Source organism: Myxine glutinosa, chromosome 1, assembly GCF_964187855.1.
Source record: "Myxine glutinosa chromosome 1, kmMyxGlut1.1, whole genome shotgun sequence".
In the NCBI taxonomy this organism is placed as follows: domain Eukaryota; kingdom Metazoa; phylum Chordata; class Myxini; order Myxiniformes; family Myxinidae; genus Myxine; species Myxine glutinosa.
Genome location: NC_136261.1, coordinates 54,662,687 through 54,680,844, shown reverse-complemented (window position 1 = coordinate 54,680,844; position 18,158 = coordinate 54,662,687). Strand labels below are relative to the sequence as shown.

General features: G+C 45.1%; 1 protein-coding gene across 3 annotated transcripts in view; it reads right to left on the bottom strand.

Annotated features, from left to right (window-relative positions):
• ACOT11 (acyl-CoA thioesterase 11) overlaps positions 1-17,990 on the bottom strand; it is a 143,577-nt gene extending 125,587 nt beyond the window's left edge. The window contains exons 1-2 of one of the 3 annotated variants that reach the window (XM_068111556.2): positions 17,882-17,990; positions 2,376-2,447 (exon numbers count right to left, since the gene is read on the bottom strand). In XM_068111556.2, coding sequence (XP_067967657.2) covers positions 2,376-2,437 — 62 coding nt within the window. In that variant the 5' untranslated portion in view covers positions 2,438-2,447; positions 17,882-17,990. The remainder of the gene's footprint in view (positions 1-2,375; positions 2,448-17,881) is intronic. The other 2 variants (XM_078771901.1, XM_078771905.1) reach the window with 2 other exon arrangements.
• Positions 17,991-18,158: the final 168 nt, after the last annotated feature.

The window sequence follows — 18,158 nt, the reverse complement described above, 5'->3', positions numbered from 1 at the left end:
ATTCCCCTACCTTCAAGTCATTCTAACTCTCCTCTTCTTTACTCGAAGGCTGTGGCCCCTTGTCCTATCACGATACATTCTGCCGATAAACTCTTCTGCACTTTTATCAATACTATTCATTATCATAAACATCTCGATCAAATCCCCTCGTAATCACCTTGTTTCAATAGGAAAACTTGGAGGCAGTACACAATATCAGATATCTCATCTGGTTTTGATGGCCTATCTGACAAAAAAATAAATAAATAAACAAGAGGACATCATGCCGAGCACGATACTTGCAAAATCCACCCCTCCCCCCCCCCCCCCCCAAAAAAGTTGTCATGAATACATCAAATTGTCCATTTATTTCATCAAGTTTAAAATTGGCCATCTAAATCAAAGCTCAGGTTAATCGGATTAAAGTTGATGATTTTTCAGATGAAAATTGATATTAGAAGTTTGACCTTGAGTTGATCTGTGACCTTTTCACCTTAAATTGTTGGTTTCCCAAATCAGCGATACACTATGTAATTGCCGTTTAATTTTCAAGTTAATAGGATGAAAATTGATTTTGGAAGTTTGACCTCGAGTTGACCTTTTTACCTCAAAAATCGTTGGTTTCCTAATTTAGTGACTCGTTGTACAAATGCTGTTCAATTTTCAGGTCAATCAGATTTTTAAAATGGCGATTTTAGAAATCTGACCTGCAAATGACCTTTGACTTCAAAATCAATAGGCTCTCAATTATGACGAACTCTCTGACTTGGTGAAGTTTCATGATCGGTTTAAAATTGTGACTGGTAGGCGACTGACAAACAGACAGAATAACAAACAGAGACAGACAGAATAACAAACAGAGACAGACAGAATAACAAACAGAGACAGACAGAATAACAAACAGAGACAGACAGAATAACAAACAGAGACAGACAGAATAACAAACAGAGACAGACAGAATAACAAACAGACAGACAGAATAACAAACAGACAGACAGAATAACAAACAGACAGACAGAATAACAAACAGAGACAGACAGAATAACAAACAGAGACAGACAGAATAACAAACAGAGACAGACAGAATAACAAACAGAGACAGACAGAATAACAAACAGAGACAGACAGAATAACAAACAGACAAACAGAATAACAGAGATAGACAGAATAACAAACAGAGACAGACAGAATAACAAACAGAGACAGACAGAATAACAAACAGAGACAGACAGAATAACAAACAGAGACAGACAGAATAACAAACAGAGACAGACAGAATAACAAACAGAGACAGACAGAATAACAAACAGAGACAGACAGAATAACAAACAGACAGACAGAATAACAAACAGACAGACAGAATAACAAACAGACAGACAGAATAACAAACAGACAGACAGAATAACAGAGACAGACAGAATAACAAACAGAGACAGACAGAATAACAGACAGACAGAGTAACAAACGCAACCGACCAATATACTTGAAAAATCCTCAATTTTGCAAGTAATAAATCAGTAAATAAATAACTATTTATTTATTTATTTAAACTTTCATCCTTCCATTTGACAGGCTGAGAGCTGTAAAAATGAACGCGACGTTAAGCCGAGGAGCACACGTCAGCCAGCATTGGTTGGTGGTGGATTTCAGACATTTCATGGTTTCTTTAAACCAAGGTGGCACACTGTTACCAACAACTTGAAGTACAAATTCACTTCCAGTATTCCTTGTAGGTTAGGGTAGCAGCGGTTTAACCACACTCAGAAATGAGGCAACCAGCAGCCCCGAGCTGCACACGTGCGATTCAACGATATCAAAAGGAAATGTGTGGTTAGGAGCAAAGCGAATTCATTCTGGACACTTCTGATATCACAATTATCAGATTTTAAAAACAGGTTTGATGAGCAGAAAATGACGAAAACCTTTGCACTAGTTATTTTCCGTTTTTAGCAAAAAAAAAAGTTTTCCCACCATTCATCTCATGACCACCCACGTGGTGTACAATGCATTCTGAAATTTACTTTGGAGTCTTCCTGGCTTCGTCTTTGCATCGCTCTCATGCGGCACAAACGCTTCAACCAGCAGCAAGTCTTAAAACCGTCGATAAAGCCATCAAATTTAGCATTAGTATCGACACCATGATAAAAAGAACTTAAAAGCGAAAAAGAGCTCAAAATCATGGATGGATTTGGTAGGCTTAGTGTAGGCCATGTTTGAGATTGGTACACATTTAAGCCAACCTACAGAGGGGGGTACGAGCCATAATCAAGCAAAGGAACTACTTATCCTGAACATGAAAAGATTAACGTCAAAGAATGTTGGACCATGTCGGTGAGGGCTTAGGGATTGCTAAGGGAACCGTGTCCTCTATTCCCTGTACCCATGTTGTAACTCACTCCTTCAAAGTGCTGCTCGGATAGTCCCCGCAAGCACATGGACTGCATAGCAGCGCACCCATCGCACATACACTGAAAGAAAAACAAGGATTCATTTGTCAAAACAAACTCAATTAAATAAGTACAGTATCCGAGTCTTTCATTGCATTATAAAACAAATAAGCATTCGCCCGCTTAAAAATGACCAAATTATTTGGTTCTCAGTGTGTACTTCTGCTGCGCCGTTTCGAAAATGAATGAATGAGTCAATGAATGATCGTTTTAAGGCCATTTTTCCCTGCTAGAGCGGGGGTTAGCCTTGAGGGCCCCATGACAATCATGGTTCCCTGTTTGAGACAATGATTTTATGGCTGGATGCCCTTCCTGACGCCATCCCTTAGTCACCTCTTGCGACACACAGGGAATTACGAGTGAACTGGTACTCGATTTGCCGACCTCGGAAGGATGACAGGCCGAGTCAAGCCCCCTGGTGTTAATTCAGCGATCGAACGGGATTCAAACTCAGGATCCTAGGATCCGAAGCCAGCACCTTAACGGCTAAGCCAACAAACTCAGGATCCGAGGATCCCAAGCCAGCACCTTAACCGCTAAGCCAACAAACTCAGGATCCTAGGATCCCAGGCCAGCACCTTAACTGCTCAGCCAACAAACTCAGGATCCTAGGATCCCATGCCAGCATCTTAACCGCTAAGCCAACACCAGGCTTACCGTTTCGAAAATATACATCCAATTTCATAAAAGGTGGCAAGAAAGAACAAACCAGGGAGAATAGGAATAGAACGTTGATCAAAACATGTTTGGCAAGTGCTGTTGTAAGCTGCAGGACAAGTGAGCCCCCCTGAATCGAACATGCATGACTCCATACTGCATGACTCTGACAACCTATCAACTAATTCTTTCATTTAACAATGACCTTCTATGTAGCAACGTGTTACTAACTTAGCATCCATATATATATATATGTATATATATGTATATATATATATACATACATATATATATATATATATATATATATATATATATATATATATATATATATATATATATATATATATATATATATATATACATATATATTGTTACGGTTTTCAGAACCGTCACTTGTAAATAATAATCCCTTGTAAATAAGTCCCTGTAAATATTCCCATCTTCCAAAGGTCAAAGGTCGCACCCTAGTTAGTCCATGTTGCAACATGTAGGACACCATAGGAACCTTTCAGTTATTTCATTAGTATGTGTTTCAGGTAAGGCTCTGTTTCCAATAGGTTGACTCTGCGTTGCATTTATCAAATAACCTAGGCCCCTTGTTCAATCCCGTTCATTTTGCGGCTTGCCTCCCTCCAAATTGTGTTCCCTTGCTTGCCAGTAGCGTTCGCTGCCTGGCTCAAGACACCATTAACCACGCAGTCAAGCTGGAGAAAAAGGGGGAGGTGTTGTCGGAGCGAGGCGTAGCCCTGTTAAGGGCGGAGTCGGTGAACCCTCGTGACCAACCAGGGCCGAGACGAGCTCACCGCTGGGTGTGTCCAAAAAGCACGTGGCTTGATATAAGCGCTCGCGTGGGAGAGTTGAGAAGAGAGTGGAGAGAGAGTGGAGAGAGAGTGGAGAGAGAGTGGAGAGAGAGTGGAGAGAGAGTGGAGAGAGAGTGGAGAGAGAGTGCAAGAGCCGGTCTGCAGACAAGAAGTTGTGGGGGAGAGTCGGTGAGTCGAAGATGAGCCAGAGAGAGAGAGAGACAAGACAGGAGTGTGCGTCAGAGACACGATTCCTCCCCGATATATGAACCCCCCGCATGTAAGGTCCGCTCGCGCCGACAATACCAACCACGCTGCCTGCCGGGTTTCGCCGCGGAACCAGAGCATGGACCGAAATGGAGCGTGGACCGGAATGGAGCGTGAACCGGGGCCAGAGCCAACACTGGCCCATCTGCTTGGACCTTCCTTCCTGCTATTCCCCTTTCATGTAAGTCTGTTTGTGTTCTCCTGGGCGTGTTAATTAAGACTGTGTAAGCTTGCCCCGTGTCCTTTTGCTCTTCTTCTTGTACATGCCCTTCTTTCGTTTCCTCTTTTATAATATAGTAACAAATCATATTTGTTCTTCCGACCTTTTGGTTTCCTCTATTCGATCGCTTTCGTGATTTCCTCAATTGAGTACCGGTGGCACGATTCGGAACCGCTCAGAATCGGGTTAGTCTTTTTGTTAACGGCTCGAATCGTGGATTGCTAAACCGCTCGGCAATTTCCACCTGTCCGTGGTTCGAGCGGGAGTTATTTCCCTGCTTCGCGGAAGGATTGGCACACAGGTATTTGGGACTCCATCTTGACCAATCACCCTGGCCAATCTCGCCCGTGGAGGAGCGTTATAATTTCCAGGGCTGGGGGATCGGCCATCTTAAAAGACAAGGGGATTAACCCCCCCCCCCTTTATTACAGACAGTAAAATTACAGTTCAGTACTTCGTGTAACCCCCACGAGCATTCGGGAGAGCACGTACACGTTGAGGCATGCTGTTCACGAGATTTGCCAAGGTTTGGACAGGAATCGCTTGCCATGCAGTGACAATAGCCTGTGCAATTCACACACAGAGGTCGGCTGCTTGTCCAAGTGGTCGATTTGACGCGTTCATTCTGCCCACAAGTTCTCTATCGGATTCATATCTGGGGACATGGCAGGCCACTCCATATGCTCTACACCACGGTCAGCAAGAAAGTGTTGGATCATGTGAGCATGATGAGGCCATGCATTGTCATCTTGGAAGACAAAGTTTCCTCGAAAGGCTGCACGAGCAAATGGAAGCAATGTTTCTTTCAGAGTGGCCCTGTACTTGAACTGCTTCAGGTTTCCATTCAGAACAACCAGGTCAGTTTTGCTGCCTGCATGAAAAGCAGCCCAAACGGTCACCCCACCACCTCCAGCTTGGACTCTTGGCACTATACAATCTTTGTTGTAGGCTTCATGCACTTGTCTGCGCACTCGGACGCGGCCATCTTGATGATAGGCCAGAAATCTAGACTCGTCACTGAAGATCACATGATTCCAGTGTCCTGGCTGCCATTTGACGGTGCTCTCTGGCCCACTGCAATCGGCGCTGGCGGCGTGGTCTGATCAGGCATGGCTTTCTCAGGGGACGCCTGGCACGATAGCCTGCTTGAACCAGTCGTTGGTTGAATAGCCTTCTGGATACAGGCACATTTGCCAGTTGCTGCCACTGAGCCCCAAGCCGATTAGCTGACTTGGTCGGCCATTGCGGACTAACCGGTGCAGCTGGTGATCATCCCTCCTTGTGGTTCTGCGGGAACGTCCTGGCCTCGGTATTGGAGTAGTGACACCCCTCTGAGCGTTTCGTTTCAGGATCTTTGACACCTGACCTTGAGTGATGCCATACTGCCGAGCAATAGCATGCTGTTTCATGCCGTAATTTCGTAAAGCCACCACTCCATGACAAACAGCATTGTCGAGTTGACGGACCATCTCCAGAGGAAGAGGAAATAACCATTGGAGACGTGCAGCAGTTGTTTTCCACTAATACAGAACGCAACAACCCTTGTATACCCGACTGTGAAGTCAATCATCAAATGCACCTGTCCGTACATTTTGCCATGCCACCTGTGATATAATCCTGTTGTTGACTTCTTGCTGCGACAATCAGTGACATGGTTCTTTTAACAAATAAATCACCAAAGTGTAAAAGAAACTCACTAGATTGATATACTGAGTTAAGAAAGTAAACCCAAGTGAAAAAAATAAAAATATTCCATATTAAATGCCAAGTCTGTATATATATATATATATATATATATATATATATATATATATATATATATATATATATATATATATATATATATATATATATATATATATATATATATATCCCCTATTTTGTTTGTGCTGGTTATGGAGTTGTTGATACGTGCGGTGAGTGGACATGGGAAAGAAGTGGAGCTAGCCCCTGGTCAGAGTGTGCCAGCGATGTTTGCATTCATGGATGACCTGACAGTTGTCCAACAGTCCGCTGATGCAGCAGGTAGAGGTACTGGGACGACTGGAAAGGTTGATGCGGTGGGCAAGAATGGGATTTAAAGCAAGAAAGTCGAGGAGTGTGGTCGTGAGACGAGGAGTGGTGGATAACATGCACAGGTTTGAGCTGGGAGGGGAGGTGGTTCCATCATTGGTAGAGGCCCCTGTGAAGAGTTTGGGAAGATGGTATACAGTGGAGTTGAATGATGTGGGAAGAGTGGAGGAGGTCAGAAACAAGCTTTTGAGAGGTTTGAAGAGGATTAATGGATGTGGTTTGCCAGGTAAGTTGAAGGTATGGTGTTTGAAGTTTGGGTTGATGCCACGAGTATTGTGGCCATTGATGATGTATGATATTGCAATTGGGCATGTAGAGAGGATGGAGGTTGTGGTGAGCAGGTTTGTGAGGAGGTGGTTGGGAGTCACTCGCTGTTTGACGAACATTGCCTTTTATGGTCAGGGTGGAAAACTCCAGATTCCCTTGACATCATGCAGGTGCATAGTGGGGTTAAAAAAAAAAAAAAAAAAAAAAAAAAATTTGTTTTTCATGTCAAAGTGTTCTTAGTGTAGCAGCATAGCAAACCTGTTGTGCATTTTGTTATACAAGCACCAAATTTGGCACAAATGTACATTAATATGTTGCGAACATTTTCAGATATTGGGCCACTTGAAATTCCGTAATTTTTTTTTTCAAATTTTTTCAAATTTCGTAATTTCAAATTTTTCGGGTGACACCGTCACAATTTCGGTCTTCGAGGCCGGCCGATATAGTGGGGCGGCTTAGCCCAAATATTCAAAAGAATTGTGCATTTTGTGATACAAGCACCAAATTTGGCACAAATGTACATTAATATGTTGCGAACATTGTGTGGTCAGCAATGAAGACGAGAGTCTGAATTACATGTATGCAAAAGACCTTGTGAACCAGTGAAGCAAATACATGGGTAAGCATGAATTAAATCTAGGGCATGATATAATTTCCATGATGTTTACCTCTACACTCAATGGTGGAAGGAGGTAATGTTTTGATCCCAGCTTGTCTGTATGTCTGTTTGTCTGTTAGTCCACAAAATTCCAGACAAAGCTTGTAGTAGTGGTAGTTGTAGTGGTAGTGGTGATAACAGAAATTGTTATATAGAACTGAACTTATATTATTATTATATGCAGAAAATAACTTCATTTCTATATGCCCTGCAGTGGACAGGTTAATTGGTTTATGCACTGAAGGGGTCACCCTGGTGTGCACTGCTGTGTTCTGCCTCACTGAGTTGTTCAGGTATGATGTACTCAGCACAAGCTTACGGTCGGCCCGGAGGTGGGGGTGCGGGGCCTGTCACGGAACGTCAAAACAAACGGCCTGCCGGGGCCGCCCAAAAGTCGGGCGTGAGGGGCGCGTCCACTAATGGAACGCCTCTCGCTTCCCAGATCGAGGGCCACGTGGTCAGGAGAACCTCGTCCCTTCTGGTCACACTTTGCCTATCGGCCGGCCTCGAAGACCGAAATTGTGACAGTGTCACCCGAAAAATTTGAAATTACGAAATTTGAAAAAATTTGAAAAAAAAAATTACGGAATTTCAAGTGGCCCAATATCTGAAAATGTTCGCAACATATTAATGTACATTTGTGCCAAATTTGGTGCTTGTTTCACAAAATGCACAATTCTTTTGAATATTTGGGCTAAGCCGCCCCACTATCTTTGAAGTATATCTTTTCAGAATCAAACTGTTCTGATTGGTACTTATTTCCAAAGAAATAAGTTGAAATATCTTGAAAACTAAATATCCAAATTGAATGAAATTTGGCATTAATAATCATCTTAACATGTTGTATGAATTAATGATGGCTTTTTAAGATACCCCTACTGCAAATTGAGTTATGAAAAAAATCCTTGTATTTTTCTTTAAAAACAAAGAAAAAATATTTTGTGTAATTATCATTACAATTTACTGAAAAGCCATCACTGGTCTCTTTGGATATACCCATACTAACTACCCAAAGGGGTAAATAACAGATTGACTGAGGCAGTTAGCAGTAGTTCCAGTTTCAATTATGTCAACCAAAAAAACATATTTTTGTATGTGTCTAGAAAATTTAAGCTCACATGTTTATTTGTATCCGAAATTCACTTGTGTCTATTTTTGGATTCCTCAGACTCAAAGCTTTCTAGCAGTATATGGTTTCCCTTCACTGGAAAGACTGATAATTTCAATTTATTGATGGCATGTGAAACGTGCTATTTTACCCCACTGTGCACCTTAATCGAGGAGTTTAAGGTGGTGAGGGTGCGGGAGTTCATGATGTTGCGGGATTCAGGTAATGCAGTGGTAAAGAATGCTCTCCCAGAGAAGAAGGGAAGTCGGAAGTGGAATGCAAGAGCAGAGGTGGACGAGATGGAGGAGCGGTTGCAACAGGAGGAGGTCATGGGGATGGTACAGCATGGGACGCATGGCTTGGGGTGGATGGAGCATGAGCGATGGGGAAAGGCATGTGTGAAAGAGAGGAGGAAGATGGTTGAGAGGGAGGTGAGAAGAAAGGAAGAGGAGGGGAGATATGTGAAAGCAGTCTGTCAGGCACAGCAAGGTGCTTGGACTAAGTGGGAAGGTGTGCGGGTGAGGATATTGAAGTGGCAAGAGATTTGGAGGATGGAGCCAACATTGTTGAATTTCCTGTTGCAGGCAATGTATGATGTGCTTCCGTCACCAGTAAACTTGAGATTGTGGGGGTTGTTGCAGGAGGAGAGATGTTATTTGTGTGGAGGTGTGGGAATGGTGCAGCATGCACTGAGTGCATGTTCGGTAGCATTGGCAGCAGGACAATACAGTTGGCAACATGATCAGGTGCTGGCGGTGGTGGTGCAGATGGAGCAACAAGAGGTGTTGAGGTCGAGAGAAAGAAGAATGGAGAAGGAGACTGATGGGGGAGAGGTGTGGTTTGTCAAAGAGGGCCAAGTGGTAAGAGGTGGAAAAAGGAGGAGGTGGAAAGCAAGAGGACTGTCAGATGCTTGAGATTGGCAGGTGGTGGCAGACCTAAAGCCACAATTGGTATTCCCGGAGGAGATCTGTGTGACAAGGTTGCGGCCTGACATTGTCATTTGGTCAGGTGCAACAAGACAGGTCATCTTAGGGGAATTGTCGATACCTTGGGAAGAGAACATGGAGGAGGTGCACGAGAGGAAGAGAGGAAAGTACAGTGAGCTGGAGGCAGAGTGCCGGGAGAAGGGTTGGCGAGTGTCGTGTCAGCCATTTGAGGTGGGGGTGTGGAGGGTATATTGGCAATTCCTTTTCTGCATTTCTTGCTGGGCTGGGAGTGTGTGGGACAGAAAGAAGGAGGATGTGTGACAAGGTGGCCCAGCTTGCCTTGAACGGCTCATTTTGGATATGGAGGAAGTTTATGGAGGCACGTCGAACGGTGTAGGTTGGTTTGTGTGTTTTTATTTATTTATTGTTTTTTTAAAACTATTATTATTTCTTATTTTGTGTATATGAGTGAGTGGGTGAGGGTGTGTGTTTTTGCATGAATTAATTTTTGTATGAGTGTGTGTTTTTGTATGTTGAGTGGTGAAGGGTATCACGGTGGGTGTTTGAGTGTTCCACCATGTTTGTTTGGTGCTGTGGATTCTGGATGCGGAGGTGTTGTTGTTGTCGCACTGGCTGGGGTGGGGGTATGTACGCATCCAGGTGCAGTTGCTGCATGTGGATGTGTATGCGTCCCTGCTGGCCCACCTTAGCTGACCGTATCGAGGTTGAAGGGCCGAAACGGGATGATGCTGAGGACCTTGACTGAGGACCCGGTCAGTGCGGCACACTTGTGACCAGGTGTGTTTTGAACTTATATATATATATATATATATATTTATCATCGACTTCCAAATCCCTTTTGATATTCAGCAAAACAATGGCCTACTCTTTGAGGGTACGTCGTTATGTTGGCCTACTATCAGACATTGTAACAAGTAAATTTTTTAAGCGGTGGCCATCTTTTTTCCATGCCATCCCTCCATAATCTAGTACCACTGTACACCATGACATTCTCCTATTTCCACGACCTAAATGCAAACTTTACACCCCTATCCGAAGGGTGACATGCTCAGATGCAGCCCACCTGCCGGAAGTTATTTACTCGTGTTGCTGCGGGAGGGGTGGGGAAGGGTTGCAAGACCTATTGTTGTTTGTTTGTTTGTGTGCGTGTGTGCGTCCATATATTTTTCGCTTTAAAAATCTTTTTTTCTGCATCCGCTTGCTCGAACGATGCAATAATTTAAACATAGGAGGAACTCCCCATGGAGAATATTTTATTGCTAACTCTGACATCATACGTCACATTGTATGACAGCCATATTGGATTAAAGGGGAAAAAAATTGGACAGCTTTTTCTCCGAAACCTCAAATAATTTTATTTATTTATTTTTATTTGACGCATGTCATCAACTCCCCATGGGTATATAGGGTGATAATGACGTCATCGGTGAAGTGGTATTCTAGCCATAATTAGATTTGAAATCCTTATCCCAAAAAAAAATAAGAATAATGATTTTTTTTTTAACCCCAGAAATGTCAGATATCTGATCTGCGACCCGATGTGAGTGAATAATTTAATTTACGGCATCAGTCACTTGGTCTGGTGGCCATATTGGATTGAAAATATAAACTCTCCGGAACCGTTTCACAGATCAATGCAAAACTTTATATTATATATATTTAAATATACATATATATACACATATATACACATATACACACACATACACACACACACACACTTATGTCGGGTGGGGTAGTGATATGTAGAGCTAGATAGATCTGTGTCGGTAACGTGCTTCGTCTGTCGCGGTAAGGAATCTACCTTGTAATAAGTTCCATGTCTAGGCGGTTTGGTGGTAAGGAGTATACTTGTGAACCTACCAGGAGGTTCGAGTGATAAGTAGCGTAGGGATTAAAGAGTAGCGCCCCTGTGTGTCTCACCTGGTCAGCCAAACCTCTGTCCCTTATGGCAATGCACACCTGTAGACACCATAGATAGGTCCCTAGCGCAACACTAAATAACGATTCCCTTTCCCTGACATGACTGTGAAAGACGAACAGGCAAGGAAACCAAGCCAATGGGCACCGCCACCGGTTGCACCTCCGACGGGCCTAACCAGATCGACTGCCACACGCTATGACCACGGAACAGAGAATGAGTGTTGGGGTGGCGCGGGAGGAATGGGCCTGAGCGAGCCAACGAGTCGGTGGAAGACACTGATTGGTTGGTAGCGGGCCAAGGCTGACGTCACCGGCCAGGAGATATTAGCGAGCGCCGAACGATAGAGAGAGAGAGAGAGAGAGAGAGAGAGAGAGAGAGAGAGAGAGAGAGAGAGATAGAGAGAGATAGAGAGAGATAGAGAGAGATAGAGAGAGATAGAGAGAGATAGAGAGAGATAGAGAGAGATAGAGAGAGATAGAGAGAGATAGAGAGAGATAGAGAGAGATAGAGATAGAGATAGAGATAGAGATAGAGATAGAGATAGAGATAGAGAGAGAGAGACAGAGACAGAGAGACGAGAGGGAGAGCACGATAGTTGGTCGAGTTGGTCTGGAAAGAGAACGAGAGTTGGAAAGAGAGAGGAGAGAAAGAGAGAAAGAGAGAGAGAGTTGAGTAGTTGAGTTGCTCTCTTGGGTTTTGGACATCATTTGCTCTTGCTCTGACAGTCTATAGCGGTTCGTGCTCTTGTTTTACGCAGCTCGCTATTAGGCACTCTTATTCGTCTTGCGCAGCCCGAGTTGAGTCATAGCCCAAGTGGAGTTCGCTTGCTTTTTGACCTCGCTTTGAGCCGCTAGCCTGCGTTGGACACATGGTGCTTTTCCTGCTGTGGGACCTTGTGGTGCTGGGAGCGGTGCTCGGTGCTTTGGAGCTTGGTGCGCGGACCTCGTGAGCGGCGGGAGGCTTGGAGCGAGGAGCCTCGTGGTGTGCGGCGGAGCTTGGAGCCACGTGGGGGACGATACCCTGAAAGACGACAAGACAGATAAGCTCGCACACCACAGACGCACATAACGAACGTATTTCTTTTGTTAATCCATTCCTGTGTCTCGTGTCCGAAATCTGTGTGGGGACGTCCCAATTAGGATATTTTATTACCGGCGCATGCTTTTTCCTGTCCTTGCCTTTTTCCTTTAATAAACCCTTGTATTATTTTGCATCCCCTGTTAAACCTGTGCCCGGTTCAATTAATTTCCTTGCAGGATCGAAGCTGCAGTCGGCGCACAAGGTAAGCTTTTTGCGCAGCCTTCCATTTTCCTTCTTCCTCCCACGTTAGATAGTAAAATCCGTGTTTCGTTGTTGCCTCCGAATAAACCGTTTAGGCCTATCCGCGACTTTCTGGTGTTAACCGGGAGTCACGCAACAATATATACATTGTTGAGGTTTTGAGAATTGTACATATAACGTCATTAAAGGTTAAAGGTGTGCCCCCATAGTTAGTCCACAAGCAACACGTAGGCCCATTAGAATTAGTGATGTCATCGTATGTGTAAGAGTAGGCCATTTCACTAGTAACATCTGCGTTGTGTAAAGAAATAATAAGCTTAGGTCCTTTCATTTTGCGGCCACCCTCCAATTTCTATCTATGGGCGAACTTCGATCCGGCGCTCCATTTGGCATCCCTCAAGTTTGTAACGCTTTGGGCTACCCGCAGCAGTTTGTTATGCTTTGGGCTACCCGCAGCAGTTTGTTATGCTTTGGCCGCCAGCAGCGTTCGCTGCCCTTGGTTTCACTCGAAACTAGTCGGGTAACCACGAGGTAGGCCTGAAAAGGGGGAGGAGCGCGAGGGTCGAGGTGTGGCCACATCAAGCAGCACGTCAGAAGGCGGTGAGGGTAAGGGCAACAACCAACCAGAGCTCGGTGGGCATGGCTTGATGGAGCATGGCAAGAAACGTCTGGTGAGTTCGAGAGGGTTCCAAGGGCATGGCAATAAAACCCTTGGCGCGAGGCCCCCACCTCAGATGAGAAAGGGATGCGCGGTGTTGAAGGACTTGATGAGGACCGGAGCCAAGCGCTGGTATCAAGAGGACTGGTTGGAAAAGAACACTGAGTTGAGAAGGGAGAAGCCATTGAGAGAACTGATCCAGAGCATTCGTGTGAGAACTGCATTAAGAGGACTGGCGTGCACCCGACAGCTTCGAGCCTTGATTGCGAAGCGCATTGTTCGCGCTAATTGAACTATTACGAACTATTCGCTTATTACGTACGCGGCTGAGCCGCGAGTGTAACCACCAAAGCCTGCCCTACCGATTCGCTCTATAATAATCCCGTGCGCACCAACGACATGTGGAGAGCGCCTGGCCGCTGCCATCTGTTCATCTGCTTCGCGGTGCGAGTTGGGGACCGGAGGAAGAGCTGCCTGGACGCCATCCCTGGACCATCGACCTGTTCATCTGCAACCCCATGTGAGTGTGTCTGAGTGTGACGGGCCCGTTTGCCCAGGGATAAGTTAAGACTGTATAAGGCTGCACTGTGTATTCTTCTTCTTCTTTATTGTACAAAGTGTAAATAAATTCTGTTATTCCTTTCTTCCAAATTCGACCGTTGCAGTCATTTCCTCCATTGGGTAAGCGTGGCATGATTACGAACTGCTTGGATCGGGTTTAGTCATTGCTAACGGCTCGGGTCATGGGTCGCTACCGCTCGGCATATCCACTAACACCCGTGATTCGGGCGGGGCTTATTTCCTCATTTCTGGTCAGCGTTAGTACTTAGGTAATAGCGAATTCATAGTCCTAAAACCCTACTTAACACTGTCCGGGAAGGACGTCATAGGTCCCGGGTCCCGTCGGCTAGTGAAAGACAAGAGGACTAATCCCCCCTTGGTAAGGGGAAAGGCCGGCACTGAGACCCGCAACAATATATATGTATATATATATTGTTGCGGATTCGGGGGTCGGCGCTCCCCTTACCAAGGGGGGTTTAATCCCCTCATCTTTTAAGCTGGCTGTCCCCCAATCCTGGAAGTTATAACGCTCCTTTCCAGTCGAGATTGGCCAGGGTGATTGGTCAATGGAGTCCCAAATACCTGAGTGCCAATCCAACTGCAAAGCAGGGAGATAACTCCCGCTCGGACCGCAGACAAGATGGAAATTGCTGAGCGGTTTAGCAATCCGAAGCCCGAGCCATTAACAAAAGACTAAACCCGATCCTGAGTGGTTTCCCAAATCGTGCCACAGGTACTCAATGGAGAGAAAGGACGAAGACGATCGAATAGCGAGGAAACCAAAAGATAAGGAAGAACAAAGGATTTATAACAACAACCAAAGAAGAGGAAATGAAAGGGAAGAATGTACAAGAAGAAGAAGCATGACAGAGCAACCTTACCTATACAGTCTTACTTAACCCCAGGATGAACAAACAGACTTACACGGGAGGGTAGTGGTAGGAGGAGAAGGGTCCAAGAAGATGGTAGGGCGTTGAGGTCCGGCTCTGGTCCAGGCTGGAGAATGGGAGGCAGCTTGCGGGTCGCTGGCATGCGATTGGACCTTACATAGGGCGGGGGGGGGAGGGGGGGGGGTTAGCCCTTCGCAAGTCCATATGTGCAGTTCTCTGCTCGTGACCTCCCTACTCAGCTTCTCAGGTGTTCAGCGCCGCTTAATGATTCCTCGCGCTTCTGGTACAAACGAGCTCAACAATCGGCAACAATAGGGGTCTAGAGGGCCTCAGCCTATTGCATCAATGCGAGCAACCCCACGTCTCTCTCTTCTGCATGCCCTCTCTCTCTTCTCTCTCTTAGCACCTCCTCCTCTCTGCACTTCTCTCTGTAAAGGCGCCGCGCTTGCGCTTATATAGTGCGTTTTGAAATCAAGCTGCGTACTCTCGCACTCCGCCCACCGGTGAGCTGACCTCAGCCCTGGTTGGTTAGTGAGGGCTCACCGGCTCCGCCCCTGATGGGTGGATGACAGGGTGACGCCTCGTTCTTGGCGCTCCGCCCCCTTCTTCTCCAAGCTTGACCGTGTGCGTAATGGCGGCGCTAAGGCAGCGAACGCTGCTGGCAAGGCGCGTACCACAATTTGGAGAGAGTCAAGCCGCAAAATGAATTGAATTGAAAAGGACCTATTAATGCAATGCATTATATCTTATTTAATTAATGCAACGCAGATGCAACTATTGGGAACACAGCCTTATTTATACACATACTAAGGAGATAACTAAAGGTTCCTATGGTGTCCTACGTGTTGCTCGTGGACTAACTATGGGTGCGACCTTATTAAAGAATGGAATATTTACAAGAATTATTTACAAGTGAGGGGTTCTCAAAACCGCAACAATATATATATATATATATATATATATATATATATATATATATATATATATATATATATATATATACATATATATATATATATATATACATATATATATATATATATATATATATATATATATATATATATATATATATATATATATATATATATATATATACGACGATTAGCCATGGGGAATACAGTCTGAATTTTTTTTTTTTCATATTCATCTTCTTTGACGCAATTTAGCCAAAATGTGCACACAAGTTGTCGTTAAATATCCTAATAATCAATAAAGCTACGGATAATGGCAATGTATGTGACATGATAGGATGCATGGATGATACGGGTACGTGGGCCATAATAGCAGTAGGCCATAACAGTGGTGTGTTCAGTTAACGATGGATTTTTTGGTTCAGAATGAGCACGTGAGGCGAGACTATGCGCTCTACCAAGTGCCGTTCTACTTTTTGTTGGATTTGAATACACATCTCAGAAGTGAATGTGCTACCAACAGAGCTATTCCACCTCTGTTTTAGCAACACCAAAGTGGTATACAACAAAGTACTTCATCCAAATATGAACCAGGCTCGACTCTGCTTGGCCTTTGAGATCAGAGATCAGGCAGGCACATCCAAGTCAATGCAGACGTTTTCCCCAAGGGGGTTGCCTTCACTGGATGACATGTTCAGAAACAGCATGAGCAGAATGCTGGCCGTACATTGCCCAAGGACAAAAGCAAAAGGTTTCATAATACTTTGTCTAAGGTGTTCACACACACCCCTTACTGCAACACAAGATGTATGCAAGGAGGAAGGTGAAGGGATTTGGAATAAACTAAGAAATTTAAGGGATTGGGTGACGATCGGGTAAAAAGAGGTGAGGCTGGAGGGAGAGAAAAGAAGCTAGGACTATAAAGGAGTAAATAAATGGTGTATTTTATAGAAAGGAAGGTGGAGGAGAGTGGGAGGAGGACGGTCAACATTCTACTATTTTGTGTACCAAACATGTACACCACCCTTCACCGATTCGATCAGTGTCACCCAGTATGATAAGAACCATCAGGCAACTCATGACGCCTTGCAGAAACTGCAAATGCCATGGATACTCTTCAGTTCCATTGCCACATGTCATCTAAGGTACCATGATTATCAACTGTTGCAAATCAATGAAAAGGCACGAGGACATATTGAGAGTCGGAAGGGTGCCAGCAGATTACAAATGACCACGGGCTGGACACAGGTAGCGAGGTGGAAAAAGCCACAAGATAGTAGTTGTCAAACTTATACCTCCACAAAGACGTCGTATTTCAAGCAGAAACACTGGAGAAGGAAAAGCTCAATAGCAATAGGAAAAGCCCAAATGATCTCACGCTTAATAGCACTGCAATGGAAGGAAGACAAGTGTAAAATTTGGAGAAGGGTGGTGGTGGGGATTGTGGATTGGGACATTAATGATTTAATTCATTCATTCATTGATTCATCATTTGAAGAAAACCACTTTCAGAATATGCAACCATCTTCCTGCTCATTTCCGAGGGCTTATTCGACCCCACAAAAGATCCAGCCTCACCATTTGCCATCCCCACACCCCCACCAGGATAGGTTTCATAAATAACGATCCACCCAACATGACCCCCCACCAACTCGATCCCCCACCAACTCGATCCCCCACCAACTCGATCCCCCACCAAACTCGATCCCCCACCAAACTCGATCCCCCACCAACTCGATCCCCCACCAACTCGATCCCCCACCAACTCGATCCCCCACCAACTCGATCCCCCACCAACTCGATCCCCCACCAACTCGATCCCCCACCAACTCGATCCCCCACCAACTCGATCCCCCACCAACTCGATCCCCCACCAACTCGATCCCCCACCAACTCGATCCCCCACCAACTCGATCCCCCACCAACTCGATCCCCCACCAACTCGATCCCCCACCAACTCGATCTCCCACCAACTCGATCTCCCAACTTGACCCCACCAACTTGACCCCACCAACTTGACCTCACCAACTTGAACCCACCACTTCAACACCACGTGCGAGACACCGAAGCGAGTGCGAGTTCGGTACCGGTATTATTAACCTTTCCCTTCTTTGACGACCACTGCAAAATCACGAGCGTGCAGTATATATACCGTACGTCACAAAACAACGAACGAGGGAAAGGGAAAGGGAAAGATAAACAAACAGCCGCTCTCACGCAAAGCCACCTGGCGAACGCCGCTCCGAAGCCGCCACAGCCCACCTGTCGATCCTCACGCAATATCGATCAGACCGAAGGACTCGCGACCGTGATCACGTGCTCGCTTTATACCCAGTACCGTGGTTATCATTTGTGGAGGTAGGAGGTGGAGAGGGCTTAACGGACAGCCAATCAAATATACCCATTCATAACCTGTGCACATGAACCGAGGTAGGGCTAACTGAAACGAAATAAAACGACGTCTAATTATTAAATTAAAGAAAAACTTCGTGCAAATGTTGTCA